Raw genomic sequence first — 14,508 nt, 5'->3', positions numbered from 1 at the left:
GACAGATGAACATTATCCCTTGGCCTGTACGTCTTCTCATTGCACTTTTTATCCACAAACTGTTATCCAGTTTTCCTTGGAAAATTATTAGTCACCTTTATGTAAATTTCTGTTGCTGTTCACCCTGGAGCATGCTAGATCCTAGTTATTTCTCACATGAGAAGTGGCTAATTAAAAAAATTAAAGTCTGTAATTCTGAGGGTCTGCCCTTAATATTTCAAGGTTCCTGTTTTGGCTGAATGTGTGAGCCATGGCTATCTCCATCATCAGGAACAGAAACCTTTCATACCTCTATTTCAGATACTTTGAAGTATGAATGCCTGTCTTTTCAAAGTCCCTCTATCTCACAAAGTGTATTTCATAGACGACACTAAACATATATTTTAAGTCTGGTTTTTCCCATAATTTTGGTGCAAATCCATGTCCGGCCATTTTCTCATTATGCTGCACAGACAGAAACTTCATTTGATCTATGATTTGCTTCCCTCCTCCCACCCCCAACTGGTTTCTTTTCCTTACTTGCATTCATTTGATGTTTTAAATTTATATTTTAGATTCTGAATATTCGGTGAGCACAAGACTTAGTGGATACAAGATTTAGAAGAGGGAATCGCAGAAGTCACTTTAAAAAAATTAATCCATCAGTCCAGTCTTAACGGACAAATGCGATACATGACTCCAGGATGTTGAGAATTTTCTTGGATGAGGCAAAAAATAAACTCTCCTGTCCTAAATGCTGACTTGGTGGGGGAGGGGGGCGGAGTCCATGAACAGAAGATGCAGGATTGGAGCTGAAAGGGATTTAAGGCTGAAAACACTAGTTACTCCTCTGGCTCCTCCTCCGCCAAGACTGAAACAAGGCATCCTACACAATGCTTCCAGCCAGCAACCGCGTCGTGCCGGGGCGCTGAGGCGAAGGATACACAGTATTTCGCGGTGGTTAGTCAGAGCAGAGCATCACTGGGAGTAGCCTAAGGCAGGGATAAGTCTAAACGCGACTGTCACGAACTGCATCGCAACCCAGAGTAGTATTCGAGATGATCAGGTTTAAAAAAAAAAAAAAAAATTACACTTCCTGGGGGAATAGCTCAAACTAAACATCCCATTGCAAGTATAACTTTGCATTCAGTCCATTATCCCCTAAGAACAAAACGTTCCTTCTCGGCCTCAAATATCTGACGGTCTGAGAAAACTAAAAGCTCTCTCAAACGTATTCAGCAAGCTGTTTCCTCACACTAGGAAGGAACCGCTAGCCAAAAACTGTTAGCCTTCACACATAGAGCAGGAGGGTAGCCGGGAAGGGCCAAACTTCTTAAACTGCAGTAGCGCGGGGGCGCGCCGGCGACGTCTGACGTAGGCCTTCCTGCCTCAGAGCATTTCGGGAGGAGCGGCGGAACGTGGGGCTGGCGCACCTCTGAAGAAGAAACGAAGTCCGAGGACGACTATAGGTGCGTGCCCAGTACCCGCGGCAGCTTGGGGTTGCCCAGTTTTTATGGAAATAACATTGCTCACGCGGAGCGAGGACCGCCCCCAGTTTTCGAGTCCCAGTGAGACGCACGGTGACGCAGTTCCTGGGCGCGCCAATCCCGGGCTGGCTGGGAGGGCGGGCTCTTCAAATTTGAATTCCCAAGCTGTTCAGGTGTTAGGGAACCTCACCGAGAAAGTGAGCGTCACCTGGGGCTAGGCCGCTGCGAGCTGGGGCCGACTTGGGCCAGAGGCGCGAGTCTTGGGGCGCCCAGGTCCCCCGCTCCAGCACGAAGCCGAGCCCAGACTGCAGCCGTCTCGCCATGCCAGGCCCTTCACCCAAGGTACGGCCACCCCGCCCCTCTTCCCTCGCCTCCTGCCTCTGGTCCTTTCTGGCGCCGCGAGTCTCAGCACTTCAGCATTCCGGTCTCTCGCGGACTTTTGTACATTTCTGGCTTTGGCTGTGGTATAACAACTACTCATTCATTCGGTGTGTATTTGTTGCGTGTCTACTGTAGTTATCAAGAGAGTAGACTACTTTCCTTCAGATTCGTTTCGATGGTGAGCGCTCCGGGCTTTTCGTCTAAAATCACTTCTAGAAAAAAAAATTTTTTTTTTTAGAAGATTACCAAGTAGGAGAATTGTGTGCGTCACTGCCCAATTCTTCACCTTGGAACCCAGCATCCACAGAGCTAAAGAAACAATTGATCCATCCAGCTTCTTCTTCTGATAAATTACATATTAGTTGCAAATATTTTCAGATGTAAGTAAAATTATTTAGGTAGTGGGAAGCCCCTTCATCAAAGATAAACACTGCTCTTCAAAGATAAACGCTGTTTACAATTTGGTATACTCACAGTTTTTTTCCCCTATGCTTATGCTCCTGGATGTGTTTGTTTATTTTTGACTTTTTTTTTTTTTTTACAGAAATTCAATTGTACGTCCTGTTCCGCTGCTTTTTAAATTTAGTGTATCCTAGCTACTTTCTATGTCAGTATATGCGTGTGTGTGTATATCCTTTTATTGAATACATAGAATTCAGTTGTATGGATGTAGCAGAATTTTGTCCCATATTGATAGACATCTAGGTTGTTTCTAGTTAGCCCGGTACTTCAGTGAACAGTAGAATTTTGTCCTCTTTTGGTAGACATCTAGATTGTTTCTAATTAGCTCAGTACTTCAGTGAACATCCTTGTATAGGGCCTGTTTAAGAACTTGGGCTTTGAAATCAGATAGACGGAGGTCCTGCTCTTAATCATTGTAAGTGGGACCTTGGACTGGTTATTTAACCACTCAATGCCTTAGTTTCCTCATTTTCAAAATGGGAATAATGACAGTATTTAACTCTTAAGAATTGCTGTAAGGTTAAGTAGTATCTGATGTATATGCAGTAGATGTTGACTATTATTACCACATATATATTTGCATTCTTATGTAGATGTTTCTATAAGAAAAAGAATTTTAAGTAGAATTTCTTGACCAATGGCATGCACACCTATATTTTGAAATTAATCTTTACCAATCTGATAAGCATAAGAAGTCTCACTGTTTTAATTTGCATCTCTTCATTTATTAGTAAAATGGAGTGTCATTTTGACTCATTTATTGGCCTTTTGTATTCCATTAATTGCCATAAATGTCCTTTGGCCATTTTTTGGTTGATCATTTCTTTAAATTGATTCATTTGGTTTCTTTGAATGTTATCTATATTGGCCCTCAGTGTTTTTCCCCCAAATATATAATTTGCCAGTTAATTTACTGTTCCTCTCATTTTTTTCCCAATTCTATCTCCCAGTTTTGGTTAGTGTGCCTTGGGAGTTTTGATCCATTCCATTATAATTATTATTAATATTACCACAACAGTAAATTCCTAGAACTTTTCATGTCTTCTTAGGAAGAAGAGTAAAAGTTACTTTCAGTATCATATCCATGATAACAGTTGTTTAGCCTGCCTTTTACATACTATAAATGCTCATAGCTAGCTTTTTTTTTTTTTTAAATGTACTTTGTTTTTTTTATTAATTAATTTATTTTTGGCTGTGTTGGATCTTCGTCTCTGTGCGAGGGCTTTCTCTAGTTGCGGCAAGCGGGGGCCACTCTTCATCGCGGTGCGCGGGCCTCTCACTGTCGCGGACTCTCTTGTTGCAGAGCACACGCTCCAGACGCGCAGGCTCAGTAATTGTGGCTCACGGGCCCAGTTGCTCCGTGGCATGTGGGATCCTCCCGGACCAGGGCTCGAACCCGTGTCCCCTGCATTGGCAGGCAGATTCCCAACCACTGCGCCACCAGGGAAGCCCTAGCTTTTTTATATAATGGTTTTCCCACGCCTGAGTATTTATTTTGAATAAATAGCCATTTTTTCCCTAGTACATCAGCATTTGTCAGTTTTCAGAATAATTAGATTTTCCAATAGTTTTAAGCAGTTAATGAAGGCACAAGCATACCATTTTAGAATTCACCTTCTCTTCTTCAGTCCTGGAGTCTGAGCATCATGATTTATTTTCTTTGTTTTGCTTTTCTGTTAACTAGGAAGAGAATGGAGCTTCAGGTGTTTATTGAGTGGCCTCTACCCAGTGGCTTTTTGTTTTTCTTTATCTATTCTGCAAAGCCTCTATGGTCAGAGAAGATCCTAGGTGATTTTTTTTTCTCTATATCCTTCTCTTTTCCACCAACCACACTGAAACCTGGCAACTATTGGCAACTCTTTTCGCCTCTATTGAGTTGCTCTTTATCACATAAATAAGAAAGAGGTGCTTCTCTTTCTTATTTAAAGAGGAACTTCCTGCATCTTTTGGGGAGGGTGAGTGGAATTTGAGGATTTTCAGAATCTTGACTACACACCTCTCAATCCTACTACATGTTTGAATTGAGAAGGAAGAAGTTGGGCAACATGAAAGAGGAGTTGTGTGCTGGTTCTTGGAGACTTTCACTGTGATTGTAATTATCTGCCTTTAGATGAAAACAGTTCTGTGTGTGTACAGTAGTCCCCACCCCCCACCCCCATTACCCGCAGTTTCACTTTCCTCGGCCCACAGTTTCAGTTACCTTCAGTCAACTGCAGTCTGAGTATATTAAATGAAAAATTCCAAAAATAAACAATTCATAAGTTTTAAATTGCATGCTTTTCTTAGTATCATGATGAAATCTCACACTGTCCCGCTAGGGATGTTAATCATCCCTATGTCCAGCATATCCTACTCATTAGTCACTTAGCAGCCCTCTCGGTTATCAGATGGACTATCGAGGTATCATAGTGCTTGTGTTCAAGTAATCCTAATTTTACTTAATAATTGCCCCGAAGCACAAGAGTAGTGGTGCTGGCAATTTGGATATGCCAAAGAGAAGCTGTAACGTTCTTCCTTTAAGTGAAAAGTTGAAAGCTCCTGACTTAATTAGGAAAAAAAATCGTATGCTGAGGTTGTTAAGGTCTGGGTTAAAACCGAATCTTCTATTTGTAAAATTGTGAAGAAGGAAAAAGAAATGCATGCAGGTTTTGCTATTGCACCCCAAACTGCAAAAGTTTACAGCCACAATGCATGATAAATGCTTAGTTAAGTTGGAAAGGCATTAAATTTGTGCCTTTGATATTTTGAGTGAGAGAGATGACATTCACATAACTTTTATTACTTTTTATTATTTTTTATTTATTTTTACTGTGCCGCGTGGCCTGTGGGATCCTAGCTCCCCAACCAAGATCGACCCCGCGCCCTGCCGCATTGGAAGTGCGGAGTCTTAACCACAGGACAGCCAGGGAAGTCCCTATTACAGTATATTGTTATAATTGTTTTATTTTATTCTTTACTGTGCCTAATTTACAAATTAAACTTCATCATACGTATGTACGTAAAGGAAAAAACATAGTGTATATATAGGGTTTGGCACTATCCACAGGTTCAGGCATCCACTGGGGGTCTTATAATGTATCCCCCCCTGGGAGAAGCGGGGTGGGGGGAGGACTGTTGTGCTACAGATTGGGCCTGTTCTTAGTTCTGTTAGTTTATTTGCAGTTTATACTTCCTGCTGAGCATTTCATTAGGTTCTAAGGAATTGAGATTGTGTAAACCTGCACATACTTTGCCTTCTTTCCATGCAATTGTCCCAGTTTATTCATTTTTGTTTTGAGAGCTTAAAGAGAATGGCTAGTGAGTATTACAACTCTCAGCACAGCGTTCCTGTCACTAGCACATTGCCAAATGCATAAATATATACATTAATACATATTTGCTGAATTCAGTGGTTTTTGTGTCATTCCCAGGATAACCCTTTTTTGTCAGCTCTTGTTATCAAGGAATATTTCCTTTTTTTCTCTTATAAACTATCGGATAAAATGGTAATTCGTATATGAATTTTTAACTTGCATATTTGTTTCTCACAGAAGTTACTGTAGATAAAGATACTTGATGTCTTTGGTCTGATTGCATTTGTATTTTCTTAAAAAGGCTTTTTATGTTTATATGATGTCAAAGACTGGTTGGAATATTTATAAATTCAGTGATCAGAGATGCTATAAATCTAGATTTTCAAGTTCCGAGCTCCTCAGGTTGAAATATTTTGTTAATTTACCAGGTATTACAGAATGTAACTGTATGGTTCATCACCTAGAATCTTAATTGCTAGGTGTGGGAAATAAAATTTATATGTAAGAAGCAAGCTAAAACAAGTCTAAGACCATGTATGCCCAAATACATGATTTCCTCTAAAAATTCTAAGTAGCAGTAAATGTTTAGAAAATTAGAATGAATATAATTTACTTTTGATTTGAGGGTTTTTTTTTAAACTGAAACCTCATAATTAAAATGTTCTGCAGCATAACAAAATCAGGATTGGAGATTATTTAACTTAAAAATTGAATGGATTTTTAGCCTTCATTAGGATATATCATTGTAGCTGCTGCCTTAAAATTTAAGTGCCTAAAAGGAAAAACCATATTGGTGAAATTTAATCTTTTATAACTTAATGTAGTGCCATATGTAAATGTCAGTTAATGTTTTTTGATGCAAATATTAGATTGGAACTTCCAGGACTTGAGGTTCAAATAAATTTCAAAAACATATTCAAAATTCAGCCCCTAGAGCGATTAAGTAGAAGCCTTGGTGAAAGCTGCTTTTTCGTAGAGAAGTAAATTTAAAAGCCAAACCGTTTATCATTGAAAAATAGTAAAATGAGGCTTTAACAAAAATATAAAATCTTAGTCTGATTTGTGAGCTATAGATTATCCAGTGTTGTTATGAACCGATTAAACCTTTTAATTAGTATAATGTTGTTATGGAAAGCAAATAAACTTAACTTTTTCTGTACCAAAGCATGGTAAAGGTTGATTTCACATTGAACTACAGGTTCTTCTGGCCCCCTGCTGAAGGTCTATCCTGAAAATTGTGTTTAAGTGAATATTCTGTTAGAGGAAATTTGTTGCTACTGTTTATCAAGATGATTGCAACACCTTTGAAACGTCCAGGAATTCACTTGTCTTCAGAGACATCTTCTCAGAGGAGAAACATGCCCATGCATGCAGTCTTTTTTGACAACATTCCTTCAGGCACACTTACTCCTGTAAAAGATTTGGCGAAATATCAGAAGTCCTCTTTAAAATGGAATGACCATAAAAAGAGTCAGTTCCTAGAAGTAACAGTTTTTAATAATAAAAATATATTTCAATCTACCATGCTAGCAGAGGCTACCGCCTCTAACAGTTCTCTTGATATCAGTGTTATAAAGCCTAACAAGGATGGATTAAAAAATAAAGCAAGCTATGAATCACCAGGAAAAATATTTCAAAGAATGAAAGAAAAAGTACTACGTAACAAGCAAGAACAAGCATCAAGAAACAGTTTGTTGGAACCACCAAAAAATGAAAGTAATAAAATTTTCACTCCTAACGGAGCTGAGGAAGGAGTATTACAGCATACCTACCTCTGTGAAGAAAAGGAAAACAACAAATCATTCCAGCCAGAAGACAGTTCACTAAGAGGTTAGTTTTATTATGTGTTGGTTTAAAAAGTGTTTATTGTGTCTGATACTGTTTTAGGCACTCGGGCGGGATACAGCAGTGAACAAAATGAACAAAAATCTCTGCCCTCGTGAAGCTAGCTTACATTCAGTTGCTGGGAGACAGATCACCAAATAAGTATTTTTTAGGGTATAATAGAAGAAAAATGTTCTGGAAAGAAAAAGAGTAAGCATGATGGGGAGAGTTGGAGGAGGTTGTAATTTTCAGTGGGGTGGTCAATGTTTCAATAAGGTGGCATTTGAGCCAAAAATTGAAGGAGGCACTAGATACAGATATCTTGGGGACTGAATGGGGAAGGATGATCCTTCAGCTGGTACAAATGCCCTGAAATAGAAGCATCTGGACTAGCTTTGAGATTATCATGGAGTGAGTGGACAGAGCTGGGAAGGAGCGGATAAATAGAGGGTCAGATAATGCAGGGCCTTATAGGTGGATGTTAGAGTTTGGGCTTTTATTGTGAACAAATTAAGGAGCCACTGGAGAGTTTTGAGCAGAGGAATGACACGACCTGACTTACATTTTTAAATTTGAAATAGTTAATGAAGTAATTCAGTTGAGAGATGGTGTTGGCTTGGTCAGGTGGTAGCAGTGAAGATAATAAGGAGTGGCTGAATTCCAGATATGTTTTGAAGGAAGAGCCAATAGCATTAGCTTAGAGATTGGATGTGGAATATAAGAGGTATAGGGTGATTTGTTTGTTTGGTTTTGTTTTTTTTTGCTTGAGCAACTGGAACGATTTAACTGAGGTGGGGCAGACAGAGGTGGAGTGGGGTTGGGGGCTCAGCAATTATGTTTTTTGTCATGTCAATTTTGATATGTCTGTTAAAAATTGAAGTGTAGTTGTGAATTAGGCTTTTGAAAAAAATTAGTTGGAATTTAAGGAAGTGGTCCAGGTGTGAAAAATACATTTGTGAGTCATTAGCACCTAAATGGTATTTAAAGCTATGAGATTAGATGGGATCATCAGGGAGTAAGTGTACACAGAAAAAACATTCAAGGATGAGTCCTGGGGCACCCTGAAATTTAGAAGTTAGAAGAAAGAGTAGGAAGTACTGAAGGCCACTGAGAAGATGAGGAAGAAGAAAAACCCAAGAAAACAAAATGCTTTTGAGGAAGTTGTCATTAGCTGTGTCTAATGCTGCTAATCAGTCAAGAAAGATGAAGGCTGAGATTTGACTATTGGATTAGCAACGTGGAAATCATTGATGACTGATGTGGGCAGTTTTGGTGGAGTGATAGTAGCAAAAACGTGATTCAAGAGGGTTGAAGAGAGAGTGTAAGGAGAGAAATTGATGATGGTGAACATAGACAGGTCTTTTTGAGGGGAGCAGAGAAATACGGGAAATATGGTTTAAGAAGATCTTGTTGTTTTTAATGATCGGTGAAATAACATCATCTTGGTGTGCTGTTGGGAATGATCCACTAGGGAAGGAAAAACTGAGATTTGTAGTATGATATTCTTGAGTAGTTGAGAGGGAATAGAATCTAAAAGTGGATGTTTGGCCTTCGTTAGGAACATAAACAGAACATCAAACAAGAAGGTAGGCAGTGTTATGTGACTTAAGAAATAATCTGAAACAGGAAGTCAAGTCATCAGTTGAGAGCGAGAATAGGTAGCAGGTATTGAAGTTTGAGGAGGTTTGAATAGTGTAGGAGAGCAAAAGAGTAAATGGCCTAGGCCTGATTTCCTGGGCAATGTTAAGGACTTACTTGAGATTTGTGGGCATGAATTTAGATAAGACCAATCAGTATGGTTGTGAGTTTTCCTCTAGCTGCATAGGTGCTGGTGGGGAATAGGAATGGGGTTGGATTTTATCAGGACTGTAATTTTGCCAAATACAGGCATTCTCGTTTTATTGCAGTTCACTTTATTGCTCTTCACAGATATTGCGGTTTTTATAAATTGAAGGTTTGTGGCAATCCTGTGTTGTCAGATAATGGTTACCATTTTTTAACAGTAAAGTTGCTATAAAAATAAAAATTGCCTTTTTAGCAATAATTTTTTAAATTAAGGTATGTACATTTTTTCCTAGACATAAGACTGTTGCACTCTTAATAGACTACAATATAATATAAATATAACTTTTATATGCATTGGGAAATAAAATTCACATGACTCACTTTATTGTGATACTCACTTTATTGCAGTGGTCTGGAACTCAACCCACAATATTTCCAAGGTGTGCCTGTAGGATGATGTGAAAAAAGGACAAAGGAGTTGGGGTGCGTGTGCAAGGGGGTGGTCACAATTGGCCATGAAATTTAAGTTGGTTAGACAGAGAAAAGAAGACCTGAAGGAGGTGAAGAAGTGTAGGTCTTGTTGGGATAGTCAGTGAATTTGAGAGAATGATCTGGAAAGATATAAGGTAATCAGAAATTGGGACACTTGAAATTGAGATTTTAATGAGTTGCAATAATTGATAAAGATACTTTACATGCATTATTTCTTTTGATTCTTTCAGCAAACACTATGGTTATATGCTCATTTAATAGTCTAGGAGATGGAGCTTTTAAATATGTCACATCTACTCTGTGTCTCACAGGTAGTAAGTGATGGGCTGAGAATTAAATACAGGTATCTATCAGAAAGCCCGTGCTCTTAACTACTACACAATAGATTGTGGGTATATTGTTGCATTTCAAAGACAGTTATATATTTTGACACAAAAAGCAGAGTTTTCTAAGGAAGTTTAAGATAGAGGTGGGGGAGTATACAAAATAATCTCATACAGTCTAGGAGAAAAGGGAGAAGCAAATGAAATAATGTATATTAAAGCATGTTTTATATGTAAAGTGGAATTAGAGAGAAGAAGTAACTGACTACTTTGAGAATCTGATGAATCTTTCCCCAGAAAATGCACATATATACAAACACAGATTTCGTATATAATTTCAGAGATCTTTTGGAGAGTCTCTGCATGGATCCTTGGACTCTCAAATAAATGGCTCAAATTCTGTATAGCATGTTATATTTGATTGAATTACCTACTCATCTTTACTACATTGCCTTGTCATTTCTAGTAGAATGAATTAAAGAAAGAGAAACTTACCCTTCTTTTATGACACATCATTATAATAGAATCTTTATATTAAGGTTTCTAAGGCCAAAGTGGCATACTTATTAAAGTACAATCACTACCAATTTTTTCAAGTATAATATTTAAAATTAAACATATAAAATAATTCAGTTTTTCCTTCTCTGGTACAAATTAAATTGATTACCTTCCCCTTTTTGTGTGAAAGAAATTCATTTCTGTATTCAAGGAACAAAACTAACCATCTAGGATGTAAAGCAGAATAAAATGTTGAGTAATACTATTAGTTCCTATTTGTCTAGTTGATAAGCCTACCAGGTTTGTGCCTTTGAAGACCTGCTAAAGAGATGTCAAAGAAGTATAAATTATGGTTTAGTCTGCTACTGAATCTCAACATTTTGATTTTTAAAGTATAAGTTACAACTTTTCAACTGTTCTTCCACATTTTAGAAATTTCCAGCAACCAGAAGCAAAATCAGAATTTTCAAGGCTGGATGGCACTTCATATATAACCTTAACACTGATTTGTGGTAGAAACAGAATGTTATTCCAGATGTCTAGGCTTCTAAGTTCAGTAGTATACTTTTGTCTAGAGTTGGCGAGTAATGTGGAGAAGTTTTAAAAAAATTCTTTCTCAGCATAATGTAGATATAGAGAATCTGTTGAAGGCATGAGACAATAATAAAGGGAAAAAACTTAATGTAACTGTCATATATTCCATAAGTATACACTATTGGTCGGATCATTACTGAACCTAAGTCTATTCCAAGATTTTTTTAAAGGCATTTTTTTCTTCTCAGTGACTAATACAACTCAACTTCTTTCTTTAAAAAACAAAAAAACAAAAAAACGCAGCCTCAGTCCAAGAAGTTCCTTCAGAATCATCAAATAATACTTTCCTGTCAGTCAAGCAAAAGATTCAATATCAGCAGGAAAAGAAGGCACCTCTATGCAATTTAACTTATGGTAAAGCACTTTTTGTTTTGTTTGTTCTTAGTTTGTTATTTCAATGTATGGCTAAATGTTCTAGATAATTATTTCCCCTGTGTAGGCAACAGGCATTGACTATGGATAAAAGATTGAGTTGTAAAAGCCAGCAGCACTCAGACTGGGCAGGAGGGTGGAACATTTCTAACCTGAAGACTTTTTAATATAAACAGTTTTACCAAACAAATGAACAAACATAACGAAACAGAAACAGACCTATAGATACACAGAACAAACTGGTAGTTGCCTGGGGAGGGGGAAATGAGTGAAATAGATGAGGGAGATCAGTAATACAGACTTCCAGTTATACAATAAATAAGTCGTGGGGATTTCATGGTACAGCATAGGGAATGTGGCCAATCATATTAATAACTTTGCATGGTGACAGATGGTAACTAGTTATTGTGGTGATCCTATGTAGTACGTTATTTGTAATGTGTAAAAATACTGAATCCTTATGTTATATACCCTGAAACTAATAGTTAAGTCAATTATACTTCAGTTTTAAAAAGGAAAAAATATTAAAAGTTTTCAATTGTTCTGTTGCTCTCTTTTAATTTCATATTATCCTTCTATAAATTTTGTTTGGTTTTGTATTTTTTGCAGAGCTTCCAATTCTGAACCAAGAACATGAAAATGATTCAGCTGCAGGAGTCTCAAACAAGGCATTAACTAGAGCTCAGTTGGCTAGACAAGTTCTTCACTCAAAGGAGAATACAGTTGCAACCACTAAGTCCAAAAAGGACACGTTTGTTTTAGAAGGCACTGATTCTACCTGTGAAAAATCCCAAAATACCACCATTGAGACTCTCTGTGTTCCTTTTAAAAATGGCAGTCAATTAATGGTTTCTGATGATAGTAAGATTACAACAGAAGGCACTTCAGAACAGGAAATTAAGGAAGGAAATGAGAAAACAATGCCCAGAGAGACTGATCTTCCAGGTTCCATGAATGATACATGTAAAATTGTGCTTGCAACTCCAAGATTTCATATAGGAATACCTCAGAGATCAAAAAGCAATGCCTGGAAGCTTTCTCCAAGTACATGCCAAACTATTACAAATGGAGTTAAAAAAAATAAGGTAGGAAAACTTTTAAGGCAGATGTGTATTTGTTTTTACCCCCATTCTTCAAGAGCATGAGCTCTTTTGCTTTCTCATTAACAGTATCTTCATTTTGGGGTTTTGTTATTATTTAGTGTAGAGGCAGTGTGGCCTAGTGAAAAGAGCAGAGGATTAAAAGTAAGACCTAGGCATTAACTCTTACTTTGCTCTATTACTAGTACAGTCTTCAACTCCCTTTGGGGATGAACAGTGAGGTATTCTTCTTAAATTTTTTTTTTCCTGATTCTTGGGCTTCTATTAACAGAGCAATTAAAAGAAGAGTTACAGCATCTGAAGATTTGAGAAGTTTTTCTGTTGTAATACAGAGGGATCAATGAAAGACTTTAGACCATCAAACTATGTTACATTAGGATAAGTTCTCTGAAGGAAGTGTAATAGAAATACAAGTTCAAGGAGAAAGATACAATGTAAACTTTCCAATTGGTAAAGGTTTGAGCCTTTATTTTTAAAAGGATGATTGTAGGTATCAGACTGAGATGATATTTGAATTCTGTCTAAATTTTTAAAATTTATTTTTTTATTTTATTTATTTATTTTCAGCTACGTTGGGTCTTCATTGCTGTGCGAGGGCTTTCTTTAGTTGCGGTGAGCGGGAGCTACTCTTCTTTGCGGTGCACGTGCTTCTCATTGTGGTGGCTTCTCTTGTTGCAGAGCATGGGCTGTAGGCATGCAGGCTTCAGTAGTTGTGGCGCGCAGGCTTCAGTAGTTGTGGCACACAGGCTCAGTAGTTGTGGCTCGTGGGCTCTAGAACACAGGCTCAGTAGTTGTGGCGCACAGGCTTAGTTGCCCCGCAGCATGTGGGATCTTCCCACACCAGGGCTCTAACCTGTGTCCCCTGCATTGGCAGGCGGATTCTTAACCACTGTGCCACCAGGGAAGTCCCTGTCTAAATTTTAAAGAGCTATATAACAGTTACAGTTTTGTATCTCAGTGTATTTATTGGAAATTGCATTAGACTTACAAGGAAAAGTTTTAGATGTTGTCTTAAAAATATGAGGTGGGTTAAGTAAAAGATTTAAAGACATCTCTTCTAAGAGACCCTACAGTATTAATTCCATCATCTCTATAGTACTGTTTACCTCAGCTACTACACAAAGTCCAAGCCTCCCAGGTCTCTTATCTCTATACAGTTCCGTACATGCTTTAGTCTGACCCAGTCTCTCACTCATCTCTAACTCTCCCAACATTACATTGCTCTCTTGAACTCGAGTTACAGCATTAGCAAAATGTTATATTCTCAATCTTCTATGAACATTTCTTAACTTTGCTCTAACTAAAATTATGACTGTTTCTCTTAAATGGTGGCTCTTTTTTCTCCCGTATCCCATATTCTGTTGGACCTAGAGATGATATAATGTGCGTTCCTCTTGTTCCTCATTCTCTCTAAAACCACTCCTTCCCCCTCCCTAACTTTTGAAGCATGTGCCATAAGGCTTTACCACTCCCTCTGTCCTTTTGTAGTCATCTATAGTTCAACCTCCTAGTCATGAGCTTGCATCCTGTTGAAGTGTTGGACACCTGTTACTTTTTCCTCTGCTACTCTTTCTGTCATCAACTCTTGTGACATCAATATCCATGTAGATAATCTATCCAACCTCCTTGAATTCTTGATTTTCAGAGATCGTCTCCCTACCAATACCCTCAACTCTAGTCATACCCATCCCTTGTCTTTGCCAGTCCATGCACCAGCTTCTCAGTTTGAAGCATCCCACTCTCACTATTAAATCCTGTGTGCTCAGATCATTCTACCTCTAGTACTTCTCCCCCATCCCCACCATCAATACTCCACCCCACTAAGACAGCCTTCAGTTCATCAAATATTTTCTGTCCTCATTTCTCTTACCTTACATAGAGTCCATGGTCCATCATTATAATCATTCCCTTGACTAAA

General features: G+C 38.1%; 1 protein-coding gene across 3 annotated transcripts in view; it reads left to right on the top strand.

Moving 5' to 3' along the window:
* The first annotated feature begins 1,381 nt into the window (after positions 1-1,381).
* Positions 1,382-14,508, top strand: part of MIS18BP1 (MIS18 binding protein 1) — a 59,437-nt gene continuing 46,310 nt past the window's right edge. For 2 of the 3 annotated variants that reach the window (XM_059914168.1, XM_059914170.1), the window contains exons 1-4: positions 1,548-1,808; positions 6,801-7,432; positions 11,362-11,472; positions 12,100-12,575. In XM_059914168.1, the coding sequence (XP_059770151.1) occupies positions 6,892-7,432; positions 11,362-11,472; positions 12,100-12,575 (1,128 nt within the window). In that variant the 5' untranslated portion in view covers positions 1,548-1,808; positions 6,801-6,891. Of the gene's footprint in view, positions 1,449-1,547; positions 1,809-6,800; positions 7,433-11,361; positions 11,473-12,099; positions 12,576-14,508 lie in introns of those variants that run through there. The other variant, XM_059914169.1, reaches the window with a different exon arrangement.

This window comes from Balaenoptera ricei, chromosome 2 (genome assembly GCF_028023285.1).
Source record: "Balaenoptera ricei isolate mBalRic1 chromosome 2, mBalRic1.hap2, whole genome shotgun sequence".
Taxonomy (NCBI): Eukaryota; Metazoa; Chordata; class Mammalia; order Artiodactyla; family Balaenopteridae; genus Balaenoptera; species Balaenoptera ricei.
This window is presented reverse-complemented; position numbering and strand designations above follow the sequence as displayed.